This window comes from Bufo gargarizans, chromosome 7, assembly GCF_014858855.1.
Source record: "Bufo gargarizans isolate SCDJY-AF-19 chromosome 7, ASM1485885v1, whole genome shotgun sequence".
Taxonomy (NCBI): Eukaryota; Metazoa; Chordata; class Amphibia; order Anura; family Bufonidae; genus Bufo; species Bufo gargarizans.
The window spans coordinates 186,747,312-186,768,369 of NC_058086.1; the positions used below are offsets into that span (position 1 = coordinate 186,747,312).

At 45.0% G+C, this 21,058-nt stretch overlaps 1 protein-coding gene across 3 annotated transcripts in view; it reads left to right on the forward strand.

Moving 5' to 3' along the window:
- The window catches only part of LOC122944046 (sarcolemma associated protein), a 114,904-nt gene that overhangs the window by 23,520 nt on the left and 70,326 nt on the right, over positions 1-21,058 (forward strand). For all 3 annotated transcript variants that reach the window (XM_044302253.1, XM_044302254.1, XM_044302255.1), the window contains exons 2-3: positions 8,742-8,889; positions 10,479-10,551. In XM_044302253.1, the coding sequence (XP_044158188.1) occupies positions 8,742-8,889; positions 10,479-10,551 (221 nt within the window). The remainder of the gene's footprint in view (positions 1-8,741; positions 8,890-10,478; positions 10,552-21,058) is intronic.

Here is a 21,058-nt window from a genome sequence, read left to right on the forward strand (position 1 = left end):
GCCTGTAGAGAGAGACCTGTCAACAAGCCAGGGAGCCGCCCAGTGGAGACGTCTCCTTGTTCCCGTCGTGTTTTTAAAACTGTAGGGCCGATTTTATGAAGCTGCTTAAAAATGAATGGCAGCCAGTCACCGCACAGGCTTCCTATCCTGTAAGTGCTCTCTAGTAAATGCAGGCTGGGCTGTACAGAGTCCTACGTGGCGGTGAAGGTCATTCAGTGAAAAGTGACAGTGAGGTGAGGGACCAGGTGATACCCTAATGGAGCAAGAGCCGAGCCAACTGTGCCGTACAGTATATGCTCAGCGCCAGAGTATGTGTCTACAAACTGGAAGCTTAAAGGGGTTGTCCTGCTGTTTCCGTGTGGACAGCTCGGCAACCACGATCTTGGAATATTATCTGCAGTATTACATGAGTAGTACTACAGATATGGAGTCCAGATTGCTACTTTTTATTTTCCTAGTGCCCCCATTTCTCTGCTGTCAGCATTCAGAGCTGCACTGACATACATTGTCAGGACTGTTGTGCATGCGCACAGAACGCATGTGTATTTCTGCGCAGCTTTCAGCGCTGACAGCGGGGGAACCGGGGGCAGTAGGAATATGAGAGATCTGGACTCCTTATCCGTAGCACTGCTCATGTATTGCTGTAGATCAAGGATGCCTGACCTGCGGCCGTCCAGCTGTTGCAAAACTAACTCCTAGCATGCCTGGACAGCCTACAGCTATCAGCTTTTTGGGCTTTGTAGTTTTGCAACAGCTGGAGGGCCGCAGGCTCGCTACCAAATTGTGGTGACAGATTCCCTTTAGGGGTTAATGGCTTTTGTTTAACCAATCAGGGTCACTGAAGGCTCGGAAGTCTTCTGTATGCTTACATTTCCCAAGCAGGTTTACCCAGGTAGTGCGGCACCCACAGCGGGGGTACAGGGTCCCTATCGGGGAAATAAAGCTTTCTTCCAGGGATTCTTCAGTGCAGAAGTCGAGCGGTCACTGTGGCATGCAGCGAGGCGGACGTAGTCCTGGGAGGGTTATGGCGACACCCTGCAGTGTAACCGGTTATAATCTGCATGTTACACATTGACCTAGTGCGCTGTATTATAGCAGTCATTGACAGGAATGTGCGCAGTCATTGCAAGTAATAACCTGAGCCCAGATGAGTCTCCAGCTCATGATGGCTGTGAGGAGCGGCGCGGGCTGGACCTCGCCATGTTTTATACACTAGTATGGTGCATGTGTGCCAGGGGGTTGGCCAGCTTTGGTTTACACGGTTCTTCCCTTGTGTTTAGCATGCCTGTTGGCATTTTTCTCTTTTGATTATTTTTCTTTTCAGAAAATATGGCTGGCACTATTATATAAATAACAATTGCGGACAAGAATAGGACATGCTCAATCTTTTTTGTGGGGTCGCGGAACAGAACTACGGATGCGGACAGTACACAGTGTGCCTGTCCGCATCTTTTGCAGCCACGTTGAAATGAATGGGTCTGCACCCGCCCCCGCAGAATTTTGGAACGGATGCGAGCCCGTTTATATGGCTCTTTTCAGACTCGAGATTTCCTGTGGAGAGGAGGATTCAGTAGTTGGATTTCTGCTCCTGATCTGTTTGTAGAGGGGAGATAATCCGCTGCAGATGCATCTTGCTGCGACTTTCTCCCCAGTCAGAGCACGTGCATGCTTATCTAAGGCTACTTCACACTCGCTTTTCTATTTTCCGGTATTGAGATCCTATGACTGATCTCCATACCGGAAAAAAAACTCTCCCGTTTTGTCCCCATTCATTGCCAACTGAATGCTCCAAAATGCATTTTTCTTTCCATCATGGGATACGAAGCAAGACAGATCCGTCATGACCCACAATGCAAGTCAATGGGGACGGATCCGTTTAACTTTGACACTATCTAACTCAATAAAAAACAGATCCGTCCCCCATTGGCTTTCAATGGAGTTGATGTCATATCAGTCTTGGCTATGTTAAAGATAATACAACCGGATACGTTCATAACGGATGCAGACGATTGTATTATCAGTAACGGAAGCGTTTTTTGCTGAACCCTGCCGGATCCAGCAAAAACACAAGTGTGAAAGTAGCAAGTGTGAAAGTAGCCTAAGCAGAGCATACATGTGTGGAGCTGACAGCTATGTAAGGATAGACCATCAGTTGTGCAGTCCGGGATACTCCTTTAAACATGCAATCCAGGCAGCAAAGTCAGTACTGGCTGCACCTGATGCCCACTACCTCTACATACACATACCAGTGACCTGCACATTCAGCCAGGGTTATACTACTTTTTCGAGTGCCGGATCCATGACGAGCATTTGTGATTCTTGTTCCTTTTGTCTTGTGAACAAAGCCTTACTGACCTAAGCTGCCAGTATTTCAGGATCTGTACGAGCTGAAGTTATGGCGGTGGACGAGGCGCCATAGAAGTAAAATATGTAGTGATCAAATCCAGAGGATTATTTATTTTATGCACTTATATAGCGCTGACGTATTCTGCAGCACTGTACAGACGACATCTCTCACTGTCCCCAATGGGGCTTAGTCTGAGGCCTCTCGCACACAGTTTTTTTTTTTTCCGGTTTACGTTCCGTTTTGTGTTCCGTATACGGACTGTATATAGAACCATTAATTCAATGGATCCGCAAAAAAAACGGAAGGTACTCCGTATGACTTCCATTTCCGTATTTCCATTCAAAAATAGAACATGTCCAATTACTGTCCGCATAATGGACAAGGATGGTACTGTTCTATCAGGGGCCAGCTGTTCCATTCCGCAAAAAACAGAATGAACACGGACGTTATCCGTATTTTTTTGCAGATCCGTATTTTGCGGGCCGAAAAATAATGAAAAAGCCATACGGTCATGTGCAAGAGGCCTAAGTTTCCGATCAGTATGTCTTTGGAGTGTGTGAGGAAACCCACAAAAACTCTGTGTAGAAGTTTTTGGTCAGGTTTGAACCTAGGATGGCATTCTAGGCCTCGTGCACCCAACCCCGTCCATATTGTGAACTGCAGTTTATTTGTGGACCCATTGTTATCAGTATTTTGCCGACTCGGTCTCATTTTTGCAGAATGGACTTACCGATGCAGAAAACACATGAATGATCCGTGTGCCTTCCGCATCCGTATGTCCATTCCGCAAAAAGATAAAACATGTCCTATCCTTGTCTGCAAAATGCAGACTGTGGTTCCATTGGAGTCAATTGCTGACCGCAAAATGGATACAGTCATGTACATGAGGCCTTAACCATAATTTGTTTTCTGCCAAAATAGCAGCAAACCTGCTTCTAAAACCTTATGCACACGGCCGTTGTTTTGGTCCGCATCCGAGCTGCAGTTTTTGTGGCTTGGATGCGGACCGATTCACTTCAATGGGGCCGCAAAAGATGCGGACAGCACTCCGTGTGCTGTCCGCATCTATTGCTCCGTTCCGTGTCCCCGCAAAAAAAATATAACCTGTCCTATTCTTGTCTGCGCTTTGCGGACAAGAATAGGTAGTTATATTAAAGGCGATACGTACGCGGTTTGCGGACCGCAAAAAAACTGAACGGTCGTATGCATAAGGACTAAAACATATTGCCTCAGCAGAAGCTCTGGGGGACCCCTCCGGACTTTGCTTATTTTCATGACTGCTGCAGCCAATCACTTGCCTCAATGGTTTTCTAGTGATGAGCAAACCGAGCTTCGGATATTACATCCAAAGTGGCTTTGCGCAAAACTTCAGATTAGGGGTCCATTCACACGTCCGCAAAATGGGTCCGCATCCGTTCTGCAATTTTGCGGAACAGGTGCGGACCCATTCATTTTCAACGGGGCCGGAATGTGCTGCCCCCATTTGTAGGTCCGTACTTCTGTTCCCCCAAAAAATAGAACCTGTCCTATTCTTGTCCGACAATTGCGGACAAGAAAAGGTATTTTCTATGAGAGTGCCGGCGATGTGCGGTGTGAATGGGCCCTAATGCTGTACGGAGATCCGTCTCCTACTACTTTAAAACATGGAACCAAACTCTGCTTTGGTTCCTAGGTTCCAGTCGGAACCGAATCTGAGTTCAGTTCCAAGTTTTAAAGTGGTTTTCCTCTTTAAAAATCAACTAACAAAGTTATTCCTTGAAGTCTCGCGCGACATGGATCTCCGTTCAGCATTAATCCGAAGTTTTGAGCGAAGCGACTTCAGATGTACTATCCGAAGCTCGGTTTGCTCATCACTAGAAAACCGTTGCGGCCAGTGATTGGCTGCAGCAGTCACGATACTAAACGGCACAGCGTCGTTCCAGGAAAACAAGCAAAGTCCGGTGGGGTCCCCCAGAGCTTCTGCTGAGGCAATATGTTTGAAAAGCAGTTTTGCTGCCATTTTGGAAAATTGTGCCACAACCAATAAGATGACCACGACGTTCAGATAAAAGTATTAATGCCCCCCCCCCCCCCCTTCCTCAGAAAATTAAAAATCATGCAAAATTGTCAATAATATGGCAGTGAGGTCTGTCTTGGGACATAAGAGCATTGCATTTTAACTAATGCCAGTCCCTTCTTGTTTGTGCTTTTTTTGATTGTCCGCTAAGGGGGCCCCCAGGCTAAATGTGGTGCCTGAGTCTCATTCTTTTTTATTTTATTCTGTGTTTTATACTGTTTTATGTTTATCTGCATTGATGAAGCGCTGGGAGAGTTGGGGGTTTCTCTAGTTTCTTCATGTCTGTAAATCTCGTGCCTTTATCCCGATTCTGAGCTCCTTTAGTTTTCGGAAAGTCCTCAAATGACATCTGACCTACATCAGCGTCCTGGTGTAATGTTGTGATCTGTGCCAGGAAGCTTGCTGTGCCCGCTCTCCTGGGTAACCTTAGCACCACCGCAACGCCCACATGAACCAGGGGTGTCTGGTTTTACAAAGTACATAACATTCATGCAATTTTACATCAAGATGGCATTACTGACTTTATGTAACAACATTCAAAGAAAGCGTATACACAGTGTTTGTCCTAAAGTTAATCACAAAAGCAGTGTTTTCTCCATTTTATATTGCATCTGTTATCCCTCATTTCAGTGTGTAGCTGTCACATTGAAAATGCAGCACTTGGCTAGAGAGAGAGAGCTGTCAATCACTGATGGGACCACCCACTAGACTCCTAAGCCCAGAATAAGCAGAGATTTAAAAGGGTTTTACAGGATTTTAAAACTGGTGACCTATCCTCCGTATTTTGTTGGTGGGGGCCCAACACCCAGGACCACCGCCAATCAGCTGTTTGAGAAGGCACCGACGCTCCAAGCACAGCGCCGTACATTGTATAGCGGCTGTGCTTGGTATCGCAGCTCAGCCACATTCACTTCTGGTGGGCTAGGAAACGCTGCAAGAACACTGCAGCGCTCACGGGAGCAGCGTTGCCTTCTCAAACAGTTATCAGCAGGTGTCCTGGGGGTTACCCCCACCAATCAGATACTGGTGACCTTTTCTGAGGATTAGTCATCAGTTATAAGGTCTTCGAAAACCCCTTTAATTGAATAAATTCTATTCTTTTCAAACAAAACTATATATCAATCTGCTCAGCTCTTCCTGCACTATAACTTTTTTGTCTGATAGATTTTCTTTAAATGGGTTATCCAACGGAAAGTATTTATCACCCATCCACAGAATAGTTGAAAAATATCGGATCCCATTGGGTCCGACAGCTAAGACCCCCCAGCAATCCCAAGAATCACAAAGGTTCCCTCTCTGAATGGATTGGTAGTACAAATCTTCGGCCGCTGCCTCATTCTCTTCTATAGGGCAGACTGTGTGCCGTCTACATCCGTCACATAGAAGTGAATGGAACGATGGTTTGCCATGCTTGCTGCTGCCCCATTCAGGGAGATGACGCAGGGACCCCTTATTCGCTGATTCATTGGGGTTGTAGCTGAACTACCCAGCTCCCTCTGTTGTGTAATGGATAGAGCTGGTACACTGCAGCGCTGCTCCCATTGAAGTGAATGAGATGCTGTGCTACATTAACCAGCCCCGGCCACTAGAGGGAGCAGTGTAGTTCTGGCACTGGAGCTACTGCAGTATGGCTGATTGCCAAGGATGCAGGGTGTTGGATCCTTCACTGATCAGATATTGATGTCGTATATTGAATATAGGCCATCATTATAAAAGTACCGGAAAGCCCTCTTTAACACCTCATTGTGGTGTTGCATATGTCACTGTTGGTGGAAGCTTCAGGCCCTAGGGTAAAGTCACCCTCTAAATTGTAGAGGAGAATATTAATCCTAAATAATTAGTGGAATTGTTATCCCCTCCATTTACTGTAACTTCTTTTTTCCCTGGCCGTATACTGAAATACTAGTCGTAGTCAACGGACAAGATGAAATAGTGGTTAATTTTTTGCTAATCTCATATGACTAATAAGGGTTTTCCAGGGCAACAATTTTAGGTGGACACCCATTGAAATAAATGGGTCTGCATCCTATCCGCAAAAAAAAAAAAAAGGAACGGACACGGAAACAAACAACGTGTGTGCATGTAGCCTAAGTGTGTATACAGAGATCGTTGTACACAGGGAGGTGTTATCAGTGATGGTATTCTCTGTGTAAGTGTGTATACAGAGATAGCGGTCAGTCACTGATAGTTGTACACAGGGAGGTGTTATCAGTGATGGTATTCTCTGTGTAAGTGTGTATACAGAGATAGCGGTCAGTCACTGATAGTTGTACACAGGGAGGTGTTATCAGTGATGGTATTCTCTGTGTAAGTGTGTATACAGAGAAGGCTGTCAGTCACTGATAGTTGTACACGGGAGGTGTTATCAGTGATGACATTCTCTGTGTAAGTGTGTATACAGATATAGCCATCGCTGATAACACTTCCCCCTGTGAACAATGAAGTCAGAAATAGCAGAGATATAAGTTTATAAATTTCAGATTTCACTGAATCTTTACCCACAAATATCTATTTCTGCTCAGCGCCTCCTGCTCTATAACGCGCTGCCTGCAGAATACTCTGCATCTCGTGGTCACGGGTCCTCTTTAGGTTTGCAGGAATGATGGGGGCACACGGTTTGTCTGTCAGTTTCAGCAGTGAAAATAAATGTTTCATAGAAATTACGTTATTTTGGCTATAAAGCTTTGATTTGTTTTAAACTGTTCTCCGCAGAGGAAGCCGTTCTCAATATACTAAACTGAAGCAGAAAACTGTCACTGTAAATAGTTATAGATGATGAACAGTAGCTGAGATTTTTTTATGTGCACTTCTACAGTTCTACTTGCACTTGACAGCGGCAGTCCACAAGTTAGTACGTGAAGTCCATCAGTATAACTCATGTGCCCAGACAGATCAGCCGTGTGACTGCTCAGGAATCTAGCCGTAACAAACAGTAACGTTGCTCCCTATGACTTATAGGGGTTCTCTACTTTAGATAATCCCTACTTGTTACAGGTGTGCATTGACAATAAGCAGATCAGAAAGTGTCCCTCTGCCGAGACCCCAAGCAATCAGCTATAATCTTGCGGAAACCTGGCAGCAATAGTAGAATTCCCCTGCAGCGCACCCACAGGTGGCGTGAAGCATTACATATCAATGGGCTGTCTTTGCAATACAGGACAGTTCCCCCAGAGCGAGAGAGGCTCTTGTCAAGAGATGAGGATCCTGAACAGAGAGCGCCCCTCAATTAAAGGGTATTTTGCCTTTATCAAGTTCTCAATTCTCCGATCACGAGAATGGTAGCCCGTGTCCCAGGAGGACTCTCAAAATGAATGGTGTGGCGGGTCAGTCGTGTATACTGCGTTCCATTCATCTCTACAGGACTGCTGACAGTGCCATTCATTTCGGAGGGGGGTGTTCTGGGCCACTGATCTCATGATCAGTGGTGGTCCCAGTGGTGTAGAACCCCCACAATCTAATAACTGATAACTTGATGTAGTCAGAATACTCCTTTAAAGGGGTTGTCCAGAATTGCAAAAACTTTGCTGGCTCCTTTAAAAAAAAAAAAAAAAAAAAAACACTAAACGAAAGTGCCACACCTGTCCATGTCTCCACCTGTGAGCTGTTTTTTAAAGAAAGAAGCCATGTTTTTCTGATCCTGAACAACCCCTTTAGTTCAGAATTTCCCAGTAGTTTATATTTAAGCAGGACAATCCGTTTAAAGTGAACCAGGGCTAGCCGATAAAGGGACATGTAAGACATAAAAATGCAAAAAGAGGGGGGTTTTCCAGTGTGTATCGGCCTCTGCTGATCAGTTTTTTGAAGAGACCGCAGTGCTCATACGAGCATTGCATTCGTTTCACTATTTATCTTTACGCCATCGATGCTTCGGCCATCACTTGAATGGGTCAGAGCCACTAGCGTTACACTGCCAACTGTGTACGGGTAAAAAGCTAAGGTAACGTATACGTGGTCGTATCAGCGCCTCTTCAAACAGCTGATCGGTGCAGGTGCCGGAAGTCAGATCCCTGCCAATCTGATATTGACGACCTATCCTCAGGAGGATAGGTCATCAGTATAGGAAACTGGACAACCTCTTCAAATACCATAGTAACACTAGACTACTTGCCTCCATTTTGAACATAGTGCACAAGTAGGGGTGACTGCTAGTTTTGCAAACTCCCCTCTCCCCCCCCCCCCCCCTTCCTGATGATATGTCATCATTATATATTAGAAATCCAAATCTTCGCCTTTTTGCTTAGAGACCCCATCTAATAAAAGCTTGTATGTTCTTTCACCTTCATTTTGTATCTTTTTTGCTTCTCATGACCTTCATTTTATTTTTTTTATTTTTTTCAGTTTTACCTTCAAGACACTAAAAGTAGTAATGGTACCTTCATAAACAGCCAGAGGTTGAGTCGAGGGTCTGAGGAAAGCCCGCCGTGTGAGATCCTATCAGGAGACATCATTCAGTTTGGGGTTGATGTAACAGAAAACACCAGGAAAGGTAAGTGACAATTGTACCGCTCATAGAGGTGATTATTTCGTATTTTCACCCGCAGAGGCTGAATCTGTATCCACGTCTGGTTAGAGCATGTTGGAGCTTTGTAGAGGTGCTTGGTCTTATAGGGGTTACCCCATCATAAGGACGTATTCCCTATCCACCAGATCCAATCATTGGGGCCCTCACAAAGTGTCGGAGACCACAGAGTTAGGGTCCATTCACTCGAACGTGTGCTGCCTGTTGCCTTATTGTGGACCGCATTTGCGGATCCGCAGTACATGGGCACCGTTCTGTGATGCGGAATGCACATGGATGCGGACCAATTCACTTCAATGGGTCCGCAAATCCGTAGATGCGGGACGGAAGCACAAAACAGAACAGTACGGAAGCACTACAGAGTGCGTTCTGGGGTTCCGTTCCGTGCCTCCACATCGGAAAAAGAGAGAGCAAGTTCTATCTTTTTGCAGAATGGATGGATCAGTTGAATGAGTCTGCGATCCCCATGCGGCTGCCCCACGGACAGTGCCCATGCATTGCAGACCACAGCACGGGCACAGGCTGTGAACAAGCCCTTAGGGTCTATTCCCACGTCCATAAAATGGGTTCGGATCCGGACCCATTCATTTTTAATGGGGCCGCAAAAGATGCGGACAGCACACAGTGTGCTGTCCACATCCGCACTTCCGTTCTGCATCCGCACTTCCGCTCTGCATCAAAATAGAACATGTCCTATTCTTGTCCGCAGACATGGACAAGAAAAGGCATTTCTATTTATAGTGCCGGCCATGTGCTGTCCACAAAAGGCGGAACGCACTTACCGGTGTCCGTGTTTTGCAGATCCGCAATTTGCGCACCGCAAAACACTTGCGGACGTGTGACTGGACCCTTATTGGATTTCCAGCCTTGCATGTGCACTGCCTTTCCCTCTATGGGACTGCCAAAGGTGGCTGAGCACTTGGCTTCTCTTCGACAGTCCGACAGAGTTGAATGCGTGTCCGTTGCTTCATTCATTCTGTTGTCTCTGGCCCCTCATTTTTGTGATCACTGGAGGCCCCCAGAGGGCAGACCCCCACCATTCATGTGGGCACTACGACAAGTTCTTACAATGGCAGAACCCCTTTAACCTCATGTATCATCTACTTTGCAATCCCTCGAGCAGGCCGTATAGTCTCCCATTTCTCAGATTGCGGTTTGTGTAACATTTTGTAACCCCTCTTTAATTGCTGTCCCTGGAGGTTTGTGTTCTTGGATGTGACAGTTTGTCATATGCCCGCTCCAGGGTAACGTGAGCTCTTACTACGGTGTATGTAATGGACACCAGTCAGCATCTGGCGTCATATCTAAAGCAGTCCTGGCCTCACCTGCTGGATATAACTTTTCCTGTGTTGACGTGATTGTTAATGGTCAGAAATGCAAGCTCGTATAATGCTATTTGATTCGTTGGGTGGCCAAAAGTATGAGTAGACTAGTAAGCCCAGACAAATTAATTTACCATCCGGTCTACCTACCTACCTATCTCATAGAGCTATTAGTACAATACTTTATAGGTTATCGGGGTTGCATATAATGTTTTTTTGTCGTCTTTCCTCTAGTGACCCATGGTTGTATAGTGTCCACTGTAAAGCTGTTTTTGCCTGATGGATTAGAGGCGAGACGACGGTCAGAGTGAGTATCTTGCAGTTCTCTCATATATGCAGTGAATTGTCTGCTCAAGGGGTAACCCGTCACAGGACAGGAGGCATGGTTGTACACCACGACCACTATGCCGTTGAGTGGCTCTTGGGCAATTTACTTTCCTAGTCTTGTAGCTTGTTTGACATGAATGGGTCCCTGTTTCTGACCATTTTATACCTTTGTTGGTCTGTAGGGGCAGTCAACATGAGAAAAAAAATTTACTTTCAGAAGTCCCAGGCAGGGAGAGGTGGTAAATGTCTGTCCCTTGAGGACTTCATTGATCAGTGGCATCCTGAGACCCTCCTGACCACAGTGGGGAGGTGGGAAGCCATGAACCCTGCCACGCATTCATTTCTATGGGGTCGATTAGGCCTGCTCGGCTGTTTTTAGTCTCCCTCATAGATGCTGAATGGACCAGCACTGTGCAGATTTGACCACCTTTCCGTTTGGCAGTCTAGTGAGGAGAAACAATGGGGGGCTCAGGACCCCCATTCTAGTGATTGGTGGGGCCACAGCCATAAACATCTAATGAAGTCAGATTTCTCTTTGCCTGGCAAGTATTACCTTACATGGTTGGTTAGAAAAATAGGTAGGTAAATCCCTAAAATTAATTAAAGCAGCAAGAACCCCTTTGTCAAAGTGCTTCTGAGGCCTCATGCACACGACCGTATGTATTTTGCGGTCTGCAAAAAATATGGATGATGTCCGTGTGCATTCCATATTTTGCAGAATGGAACATCTGACCTCTAATAGAACAGTACTATCATTGGCCGTAATGCGGACAATAATAGGACATGTCCTATTTTTTTGCAGAACGGAAATACGGAATGCACACGGAGAACCTTCCGTTTTTTTGCGGACCCGTTGAAATGAATGTTACAGCATACAGTCCGCCAAAAAAAAATAATGGAATGGACACAGAAAGAAAATGTTTGAGTGCATAAACCCTAAGGCCCCTTTCACCCGCACTGAATCCGGACCCATTCCCTTCAATGGGGCCCCATAGAAGTGAATGGGTATGCGTGAAAATCGCAAGCAAGTATGCATGGTTGCTAGGAGATGATGGGGATGAAAGCAACCCCGGACCCCATTAAAGTCTATTCACTGTATTTTTTCCCTTAAAACATGGTTATAAGGGAAAATAATAGCCTTCTGAATACAGAATGCTAACTAAACTGTAGATTGAGGTGTTAAAAATAGAAAAAAATAACTTACCGGTTCCAACAGATCGCGCGTCTGCAAGGGGTCCTAAGGCTACTGTCGCTGAACATTGTGAGCTCCATGTGTTTCTTCTATTAGTAATGGAAGCCATGTCCATGTTTCAGGCTCCTTTTGGGTTTCCTAGAAATTGGCGGCTGGGGTGGTTCGCTGTTTAGCCTGGGTCCTGCTCCTGCCACCGTCAGGAAAAAGGTGATTTTGTCGGGGGATGCCACAGCCAGCCGGACATTTCCTATACAGTGGCCACTGCTGGAGAAATGTAGTATTACATGGCGTCCATTCTGTCTGTGTCAAACAAGGATTGCTTGAGTTGGCCACAGCTGCAGCCACTCATGGAACAGCTGCTCTGTTCTGGCTCATAGAGGGGGTCCCAGGCAAGAGAGAAGTCCATGTGCTCCAATTGCTAGTAATTATGTCTAATGACTTCATGGCGACATCTTAAAAAAAAAAAAAAAAAGTAAATTTTTCAGGGGATCCAGCTAGAATAGTCGAAGCTTCAGCGACCACCATTAAATGGGCAGTCGCAGACCGTCGCCATAGCCAGGCTTTCATTCACTCCGGGAATAGGTTTGTTGCATTAGCCCTGGATCCAAATACCCTGGACAAAGCCAAGTAGTTTGTTGGAAACCCCCCACCCTGCACCAAAATGGCCAAAACAGACTCAAGGGAGGACATCACTCCCTTGGCACAGGTAGGAGTCCAGGAAGAAATGATGGGTGTGATTGCCACAATTGTGCGCATCCTTTTACATAGAAACATAGAATGTGCCGGCAGATGAGAACCATTTGGCCCATCTAGTCTGCCCAATATACTGAATACTATGGATAGCCCCTGGCCCTATCTTATATGAAGGATAGCCTTATGCCTATCCCATGCATGCTTAAACTCCTTCACTGTATTTGCAGCTACCACTTCTGCAGGAAGGCTATTCCATGCATCCACTACTCTCTCAGTAAAGTGATACTTCCTGATATTACTTTTAAACCTTTGCCCCTCTAATTCAAAACGATGTCCTCTTGTAGCAGTTTTTCTTCTTTTAAATATTCCTTTATGTATTTAAAAGTTTCTATCATATCCCATCTGACACCACGACACCTGCCCCCTGTGGTGGTGAGTACACGGGCACCTCCATATTTATTGTGCGTGGAAGAGAACGGCGATGGGCTTTCTTTTATTTTTTTTTTAATTTTTTTTCTTTCTTTCTTGTAGATGCCTCTTTAATTGCATTTGCTTTCTTATGTCCCGGCTGATTAATATGTGGGAATATTACTGTCCAGGAACTGAATGTTGTAATATTTGTCACGTCGCCTTTTTAGTAGTCGGATCTCTGTGTTTATCAGCGGTTTCTGGTGAATAAACGCACGCCTTGTTTTGGATGTGCTGTGGAATTTTTTTATTTTTCTGTTGTGTTTAACAGCAGTTCTGACAGATTGGAGGAGAGTCCGCAGCACATAGTGCGTGACACCTACTCTCATCATCCTATTTCACTGTTTACATTACCAGTAGGAATTTCTGTATTTGCGTCTATGGCAGTGTCACCCACAGGTTCAAGGAGTTCAGGAAGGTCCTCCGCTCGGGAAATCGCCATTTTCTACATGTCGGTCACTCACTAATGGATTGACTCCTCTTACTGTGTCTGTTTTGAGTCTTCCTCTCTCTGATAGGAAGCAACACTTGGGGTCCATTCACACGTCCGTTGTTTCTTTCCTGATCTGTTCCGTTTTTTTGCGGAACAGATCTGGACCCATTCAATTTCCATGGGTCCTGAAAAAAATCGGACAGCACAATGTCAGATTTTTTTTTTTTTTTTTTCAGGACCCATTGAAAATGAATGGGTACAGATCTGCTCCAGATCTGTTCAGCAAAAAACGGAACAGATCAGGAAAGAAACAACGGACGTGTGAATGGACCCTTAAGGTTCTCAGATTCCCCTAGTTTTCTGCTTGCTTTTATTGTCAAGCCTATCGTACATTCACTGCTGTGGAGCTGATGTGGACACGGCTCAGTCCTATAGAGATGAATTAGGTGCTGGGCTGAAATTCGCACTTAGTTCGGCTCCATGTAGAGAGGAGGGGGAACCCTTGTTTTTAGGATCACTGTGGGGTTCCAGCAGTCGAACCGCTCTTGACCCAAAATCGCCTATCCTATGGCAAGGTGATTATTATTATTATTTTTTTATTATTATTAATAAAAAAGGTGTTAAACATACTTAACACATGCCCCACATTAGCATCATTCAGTGGTTGATCATGCATGCTGCCTATGGAACTGACAGGAACAGCCAACTACAGCGCCCGGCCATAGATTTTGCAATGACCGGTGTCTCTGTGGCTGTATCGGTTGTTCAGATCGCTGACATCTTGTTATCAAAGACCCTGCTGATCCAGTGACAACCAGCAGAATTAAATGCTGCATCTGTAAGTTGAGGCGAAGCGTGATTCCGCTAGCAGGAACGTAGGTCATTCAGCGACTTAAGCGAGGCATGAGACACCTTCTGCCTCCGTCATGCTCCTGTTCTCTAGCTAATGTAAAGTTTCAGTTGTATTGATTTAACGTGACCTTTTTTTAAATGTATTTTTTCCCTTTTTTATGCATTGTTGCTTTGTCGTTGCACTTGTATTGACAGTTTGTATTGTGAGGAACACGTTTGGTGCCATACGAAGGACGAGATACTTGTTTTATCAGGTGGGATGAGATCCCAGTGTCTGGAGGTTTTAAACTGAGGTTCACATCTGCATCATCCAGTATAGGAACAGAAAAGCAAAATGGAAGTGCCGACTCCGGCATAAGCTGGACACTGATCCCGTTGACTATAATGGGGTCCATTGGGTTTCTGCATCTGTGCTAGAGAAAAATACCGCTACTTGCATTTAGTATTTTGGGCTTCTTTTAGTTTTTTTCAGAATCTCTAAATAAGATTATGCAGAGACATCTTGCAAAAAAATAAAAAATAAATTAATATATATATATATATATATATATATATATATATATATATTATTCCATACAAATCCCAGCAGCACAATCCAATATGGTATTGATATGGGTACCAGCGTCGATACCCTTGATTCTTGGTGCATCAGTATAGAAGAAGAAATTTCACATATATAGTGAAAAGTGTCCCTTATTCCACAGCTGTAACATATATATATATATATATATATATATATATATATATATATATATATATATATATATATATATATATATTTATATTATACACTGCGCTGCAGGAGCCTATGGGCTACGTATGCTTTATATGCCCAAATAGTGACGTATTGTATGAGGTGTATATCGGACAGTTCCTCCTCTCTCTCTCTCTGACAGGATGCTGGTATAGTAGTGACATTAGTTTTTTCCTCTTTTCCTGGAGATTTTTACCAGTACAGTTTATATACGTCGCTAAGATCATGTGATAATCCAGGATATTTAATAATCCACAGTATGTCCTCTTACTGTAAGATGTGTGTGTAGATCAGGGATCAGCAACTTCCAGCTGTTCTAAAACTACAACTCTCAGAATCCTCCTTTTACTCCTATGGGATTTACAAGAACCTATGGGAGTTACAAGAACAGCTGAGCAAGTGTGCATGCTGGGAGTTGTAGTTTTGCAGCAGCTGGAGTGTAGCCTGCATTAGACTCTCCGCTGACTTCCTTGCACTGCTCTCTGACACTTGTGTGATTAGCGATCGGTAGGTGCGGTCTCATGACTTATGTAACAAATTCCAGCTCTAAACCTGTCTTTCCCCTGTAGCGCCCCTTAGTGGACGGTCATGTCCTCATCTCCTGATTTCCTTGCAATGTCCGCAGTCTTCAGTTTTCTGTTTCCTAAGTCTCTGCGTACGATTGCTGGTTCCGCTCCTCTATCCTCTGTGATTCTGCTGTATATCAGGGATGTTTCTCTTCTTGTTTTCATACATTTTGAGCAGTAACCTCGTTCTATCCGATCAGTTCTCATTTCTTTCCGGCCGTTCACATATGTATTTGTATAACCCCTGGTGCACGGCCCTGCAGCATGTTTGCTTCCCCAAGCAGTGGCTGCCAGTTGATCATTTACCTGCTTGATCCCACAGAAACAAGTTAAATTACTTGTTTTTTTATCGTCAAAAATATTATACTATAATAGAGTACATCGACATGTGACTGAAATGCCACGTATTCACTTTTGTGGATTTTCGCGCAGCAAATCTGCAGCATGGTACAGTACCAGCAAAGTGAGTACGTTTTTTTTTTGAAATACTGCTAAATCTGTAGCCGAAATTCACCTGTGGTGCAGATGTCAAGGCATGCCGTAAATTTTTCATTGTGGATGACACTATTTTCTAAACAGAGTGAAATCGGCAGCGTTTCCACAACCAAATATGCAGCATTTTGGTTGTTTTTGCTTCTGCTGCGGAAAATCGGCAGCGTTCCAGTCACATGTGAACATAGCCTTTTACTCGCTTATCTGGAGGACTTTCTTCCCTTCCTTCCAGCTCATCAAGGGCGTCATCTCTCAGGATGCATTGCAATTAGCTCTTGTTAACCCCTTCTTCTCCGGCCTAGAAAATAGCTCCTCGCATATAGCCCCCAGAGATACATATGACCCACGATTTGCTTCCCCTGTCTCAAACGCTATAGCTATGTATTTATATGGATTTAGAAGTGGGGATGAATGAAAGGAAGGTGGGGCGCTTCTCTAGGAGATCACTGCGCAGGAAGGGCATGTCAGTCCACCACTGACTGCAGGAGAAGGTGGACAGAAGGCTAAACAGCAGGGGGCGCTGCCAGAGAGGAAAATGTAACGCACACGAAAAACGGAACTGATGGTTTAAGTACATTTGCTTTCTCCTTCATGGCGCTGATGGAAACTGCTGGGCCGTGTTTTTCAGTGGGGGGACAGCGCCTCCACCTGACCGCCACTTCATGCCCGTTATTATCGCTGACATTGGCAGCTATGAAACGGCCTAAGCGGAGGACAAGAAACCTTGGAGCCGAACTGGCTGAGCATGGGAGTGTGTGCAGGGTCACCGCAGGTTCTGGAGGGCTGTCAAGTTCTCATTTTTTGGCTGGAGAACCTGTGGAAGACTATACACAAGAGGTCGGTTCAGGGAGTTATCTTTCATGGGAGGATTTTGTTTTTTTATTACATGGGCTCTGTGGTGCAGTTTTCCTATCTGAGGGGGCAGGTGATGAATACGTAATCTATATTGTATACTGACTGCAGAGTCCTTGGAGGGGGAGGCTGACGGTAATACAGTAGAGGTAGCTGAGGAGTGCTCTGCAGATGAGGATTTGTTCCTGTATATCCAACCATTTCTGTCCATAAGGCCTCATGCACATGACTGAATTTTCCAGCCGAATGTTGTGAAATCTCATAAAAGACCTCATGCACACAACCGCATTGGGTCAGCAATCCGTTTCAGGGCTCTCACAAGCGGCCCAAAACGGATCAGTTCAGCCCCAATGCATTCTGAATGGATAAGGATCTGTTCAGAATGCATCAATTTGGCTGCGTTTGGTCTCCGTTGCGTTTTTGAGGCGGATACTAAAACGCAGCTTGCAGCCTGACTATGTGGAGCCCAACGGATCCATCCTGACTTACAATGTAAGTCAATGGGGACGTATACGTTTTTACTGACACAATATGGTGCAATTGAAAACTTTCAATGTAAGTCAAGACGGATCCGTTTTGACTTGGGCCTCTTTCATACGGGCATGGTTATAAGGGAAAATGGCATTCTTAATACAAAATGCTTAGTAAAATAGGGCTGGAGGGGTACAAATTATATAAAAACTCCCCTTAATCCACTTGTTTGCGCAGCCCGGCTTCTCTTCTGTCTTCTTCTTTGAGGAAAAGGACCTGTGGTGACGTCACTGCGCTCAATCACATGATCTTTTACCATGGTGATGGATCATGTGACGGACCATGTGATGAGCACAGTGGCGTCACCACAGGTTCTTTTCCTACTGCACAGCAAAGAAGAAGAAAGAAGAGAAGCCGGGCTGTGCGAACAAGTGGATTAAGGGGAGTTTTTATATAATTTTTACCCCTTCAGCCCTATTTTTACTAAGATTTCTGTATTAAGAATGCTATTTTCCCTTATAACAATGTTATAAGGGAAAATAATAGCAATCGGATTCCCATCCCGATCGTCTCCTAGCAACAGTGCGTAAAAAAAAGCATGGATAAAAATGGATAAATTGCAGGTTTTACTGAATCTTTTTCCTATAAAGCTACATATCGGTCTGCTCAGCTCCTCCTGCTGTCTAAGGCTACCTCCACACATTGCGGAATACGTGCTGTTTTTCAGTGTGGATTCCTGTGCAGAAAAACCGCAGCGTAGTACAGTGTCGGAAAGGTATACGAGATTGCACAACTCATGTACATGTTGCAAATTTTTATAATTATTTTTTTTTTCCTGAAATGGTCCTGCCGTGCGCATTTCCAAATCCACAGCATGTCGATTTGTGCTTGTGGTTTTAGCTGCAGATTCCACCCTTCTCCAGTGCGGGATGAGATCTGCAATAAATCTGCAATTGCGTGTTTTGGTGCGAATGTGTTGCAGAAACGCACATAAACCTGCACGGAAATTCGTGTGAATGTGACGTGCATTCACCTGCAGGCGGCCTAACATGCTGCCTGCAGATTGCCTTTAACAGCATAGCCTGACAATGTTACTGGGCGGCACTACACTGTTTCTCACAGCTCACCCGCCATGGCATCGCATTACCAGTATTATATGCACAGCACTACATGGGCATATGTATGACTGTGGGAAGGAATTCCAGCGTGGCTCTGGTTACCCCCAGGATGAAGGGACCGTGTCCTCTACAGTTTACTTTAGCTGCTGGCAAAGATCCCTAAAGTAAAATGAGTCTGAAATCCTCTTAGTGTGATCCTTGGTTCACGATATCGTGCCCTCGGTGTTCTGGCGACATTATCCACGGAGTACAAAGAATATAGAGCCACCTGATGCAAGAAGTATGCTCGCTCTCATGGGTTACTTATAGTATATGCAAGAAATGGTCACCTATGGCACTGTTCATACAGAGCTGCCTTTCCTGAATGCAATTCCATGATTGCAGTAAAGACTGACACAGAAGCGAATAGGCAACAGGAACAGATAATCTGTTATAACAGTCTATATTGTGTTCTGTGGAACCTGTGAAGGTTTGGTTTTTGCATTGTTTGTGTGTAGTTATGTTTTTGGGCCTCCTGAGCTGTAGCTTGGTACCAAGGCCTTGTTAACATGTTAACATTTCCGTGTCCGTTTCACGTCTGTGGGAAAATCCGTATGTGTTTTATCAGTGTGTCCTCCATGTTCCGCAAAAACACTCCTAGGCTGAAGATTAATTTGCAGAGCTGACAGAACATGGCTGCCATCCGCGTTGCGTCAGTGGTTGTTCACGTACCCATAGGCTTCAATGGGCTTGTTTGGGGCTCCTCATGGATTAAAGTAGTGCACGCCCCCGGGATTTTTCTACTGACCCACAGTCCATGGAAAACCACTGATGTGATGTGAACAAACACGTTAAAATCAATGGGTACGTGTGCTGTCCCTGGAAAATGCAGATGGCGGCTGTCTGTGAAAAACAGAAATGTGAACGAAGCCTTATTGCAGTTAGGGTACTTTCACACTTGCGTTAAAGTTTTCCGGCACTCAGTTCCGTCCTTGGGGCTCAGTACCGGAAAAAAACTGATCAGCTTTATCCTAATGCATTCTGAATAGAAGGCAATCCGCTCAGGATGCATAAGTTCAGTCCCTCTTATGTTTTTTGGACGGAGAAAATACTGCAGCACGCTGCAATTTTCTCTCCGGCCAAAAATCCTGATCACTTGCTGGAATGCTGGATCCGGCATTAATTTACATTGAAGTGTATCCGGCATTAAATGTTCCGGGAAAAAGGAATGTGAAGACCTTTTAAAAATTCCCCAAAAATTTATACCGGAACCATTTTTGCGGATGACACCAGAGAGACTGATCCGGTATTGCAATGCATTTGGGAGACTGATCCGCATCCGGATCAGTCTGACAAATTCATCCATTTGCGTCCGGATTGCCGGAATCCTCTGCCGCAAGTGTGAAAGTACGCTAAGAGAACCGATGAGGAATTGGATTATTTCATTTGTCTTTTTCCCGGTTTTCTGTGTCTTTGCTTCACCCACAATTATACGTGTACTAATGGCCGTCCCCATCCGTCAGCGACAAATGAGTGCTTCATAGAGGACGCAGGCCCAGACACCTGACCAATGTATGTAGTAATGGGGTCTACAGGCCTGGAGATGGGGGTCCTGTAAGTAAGATTGGGTAGCGGACTAGAGGGGGACATAGCTATAGTCACAGACGCAGCTCTAAGGAGGCGCGGTCGCCCCTCCGGACATGTCTGTTGTAGTAATTACAGCTCTGGAACGTCTTTTCTCACAACTTTGATTTTGCGCTTTTCTTGTGTTACTCCTACTGGAAATGTATGAACAACTTGACAACAGGGTGGTACCATTGCCCTCGTCAAAGGGGGAAAGTCCATATATAGTCTGATGTGTGTGTAGGGGCACCCCCACCTGGTAACACCCAGCTGTTTGCTCTGACTGCCACAAAATTACGAATAAACAATGTTCAAAGGAAAAAAAATGCTCCAAATATTTAAAGGGGTTTTTCGAAACCTTTACTACTGATGATCATCGATAATTTTAATTTTTTGTAAATCCCCTTTTAAAGAGGACCAGCTCCCCTGACCTATACCTATGTGTATTCCTCCTTAGAAAGGTTTTCTGAGACTAAAACCTCTTTTCTATAGAGAGCCAGCAAGCTCCCCCGACAAGCCCCAGTGTCTTCTTAAACTGCTGATCGGCGGGGGTCCCGGGTGTCAGTAGTAAAGTCTTGGAAACCCTTTTTAATTGAGAACGCAAGAATTTACTAAAATAGTTATGTCAGGGGAGCTGGCTGGTCCTCTTTAAAAGGGGGTTTTACTTAAAAACTGTTGGAAAAGGTTAAAAATAATCAATGATCCCACCCCCACCATCGTTGATCCCCTGTTGCTGGTCAGCCACTCACTGGCTGAGGCGGGCAGTGCAAGCCACTTTGTTGAGGGTGTTGATCTATTATTTAACCCATTCCAAACCTGTTCCAAAAGTTTAATTTTTTTCCTAAGGAAATACTTTTTAAAGTTCCAGCGTAAAATCGCTAACCACCCCCACCTACTGTTTCCCATTCTGATTTGGTCTTAAGGGGGTTGCCTCGGGCACTATCACATCGGTGTGATTGCCCTTTCGGCACCTCCTGCGGCTCTGCACCTGCCC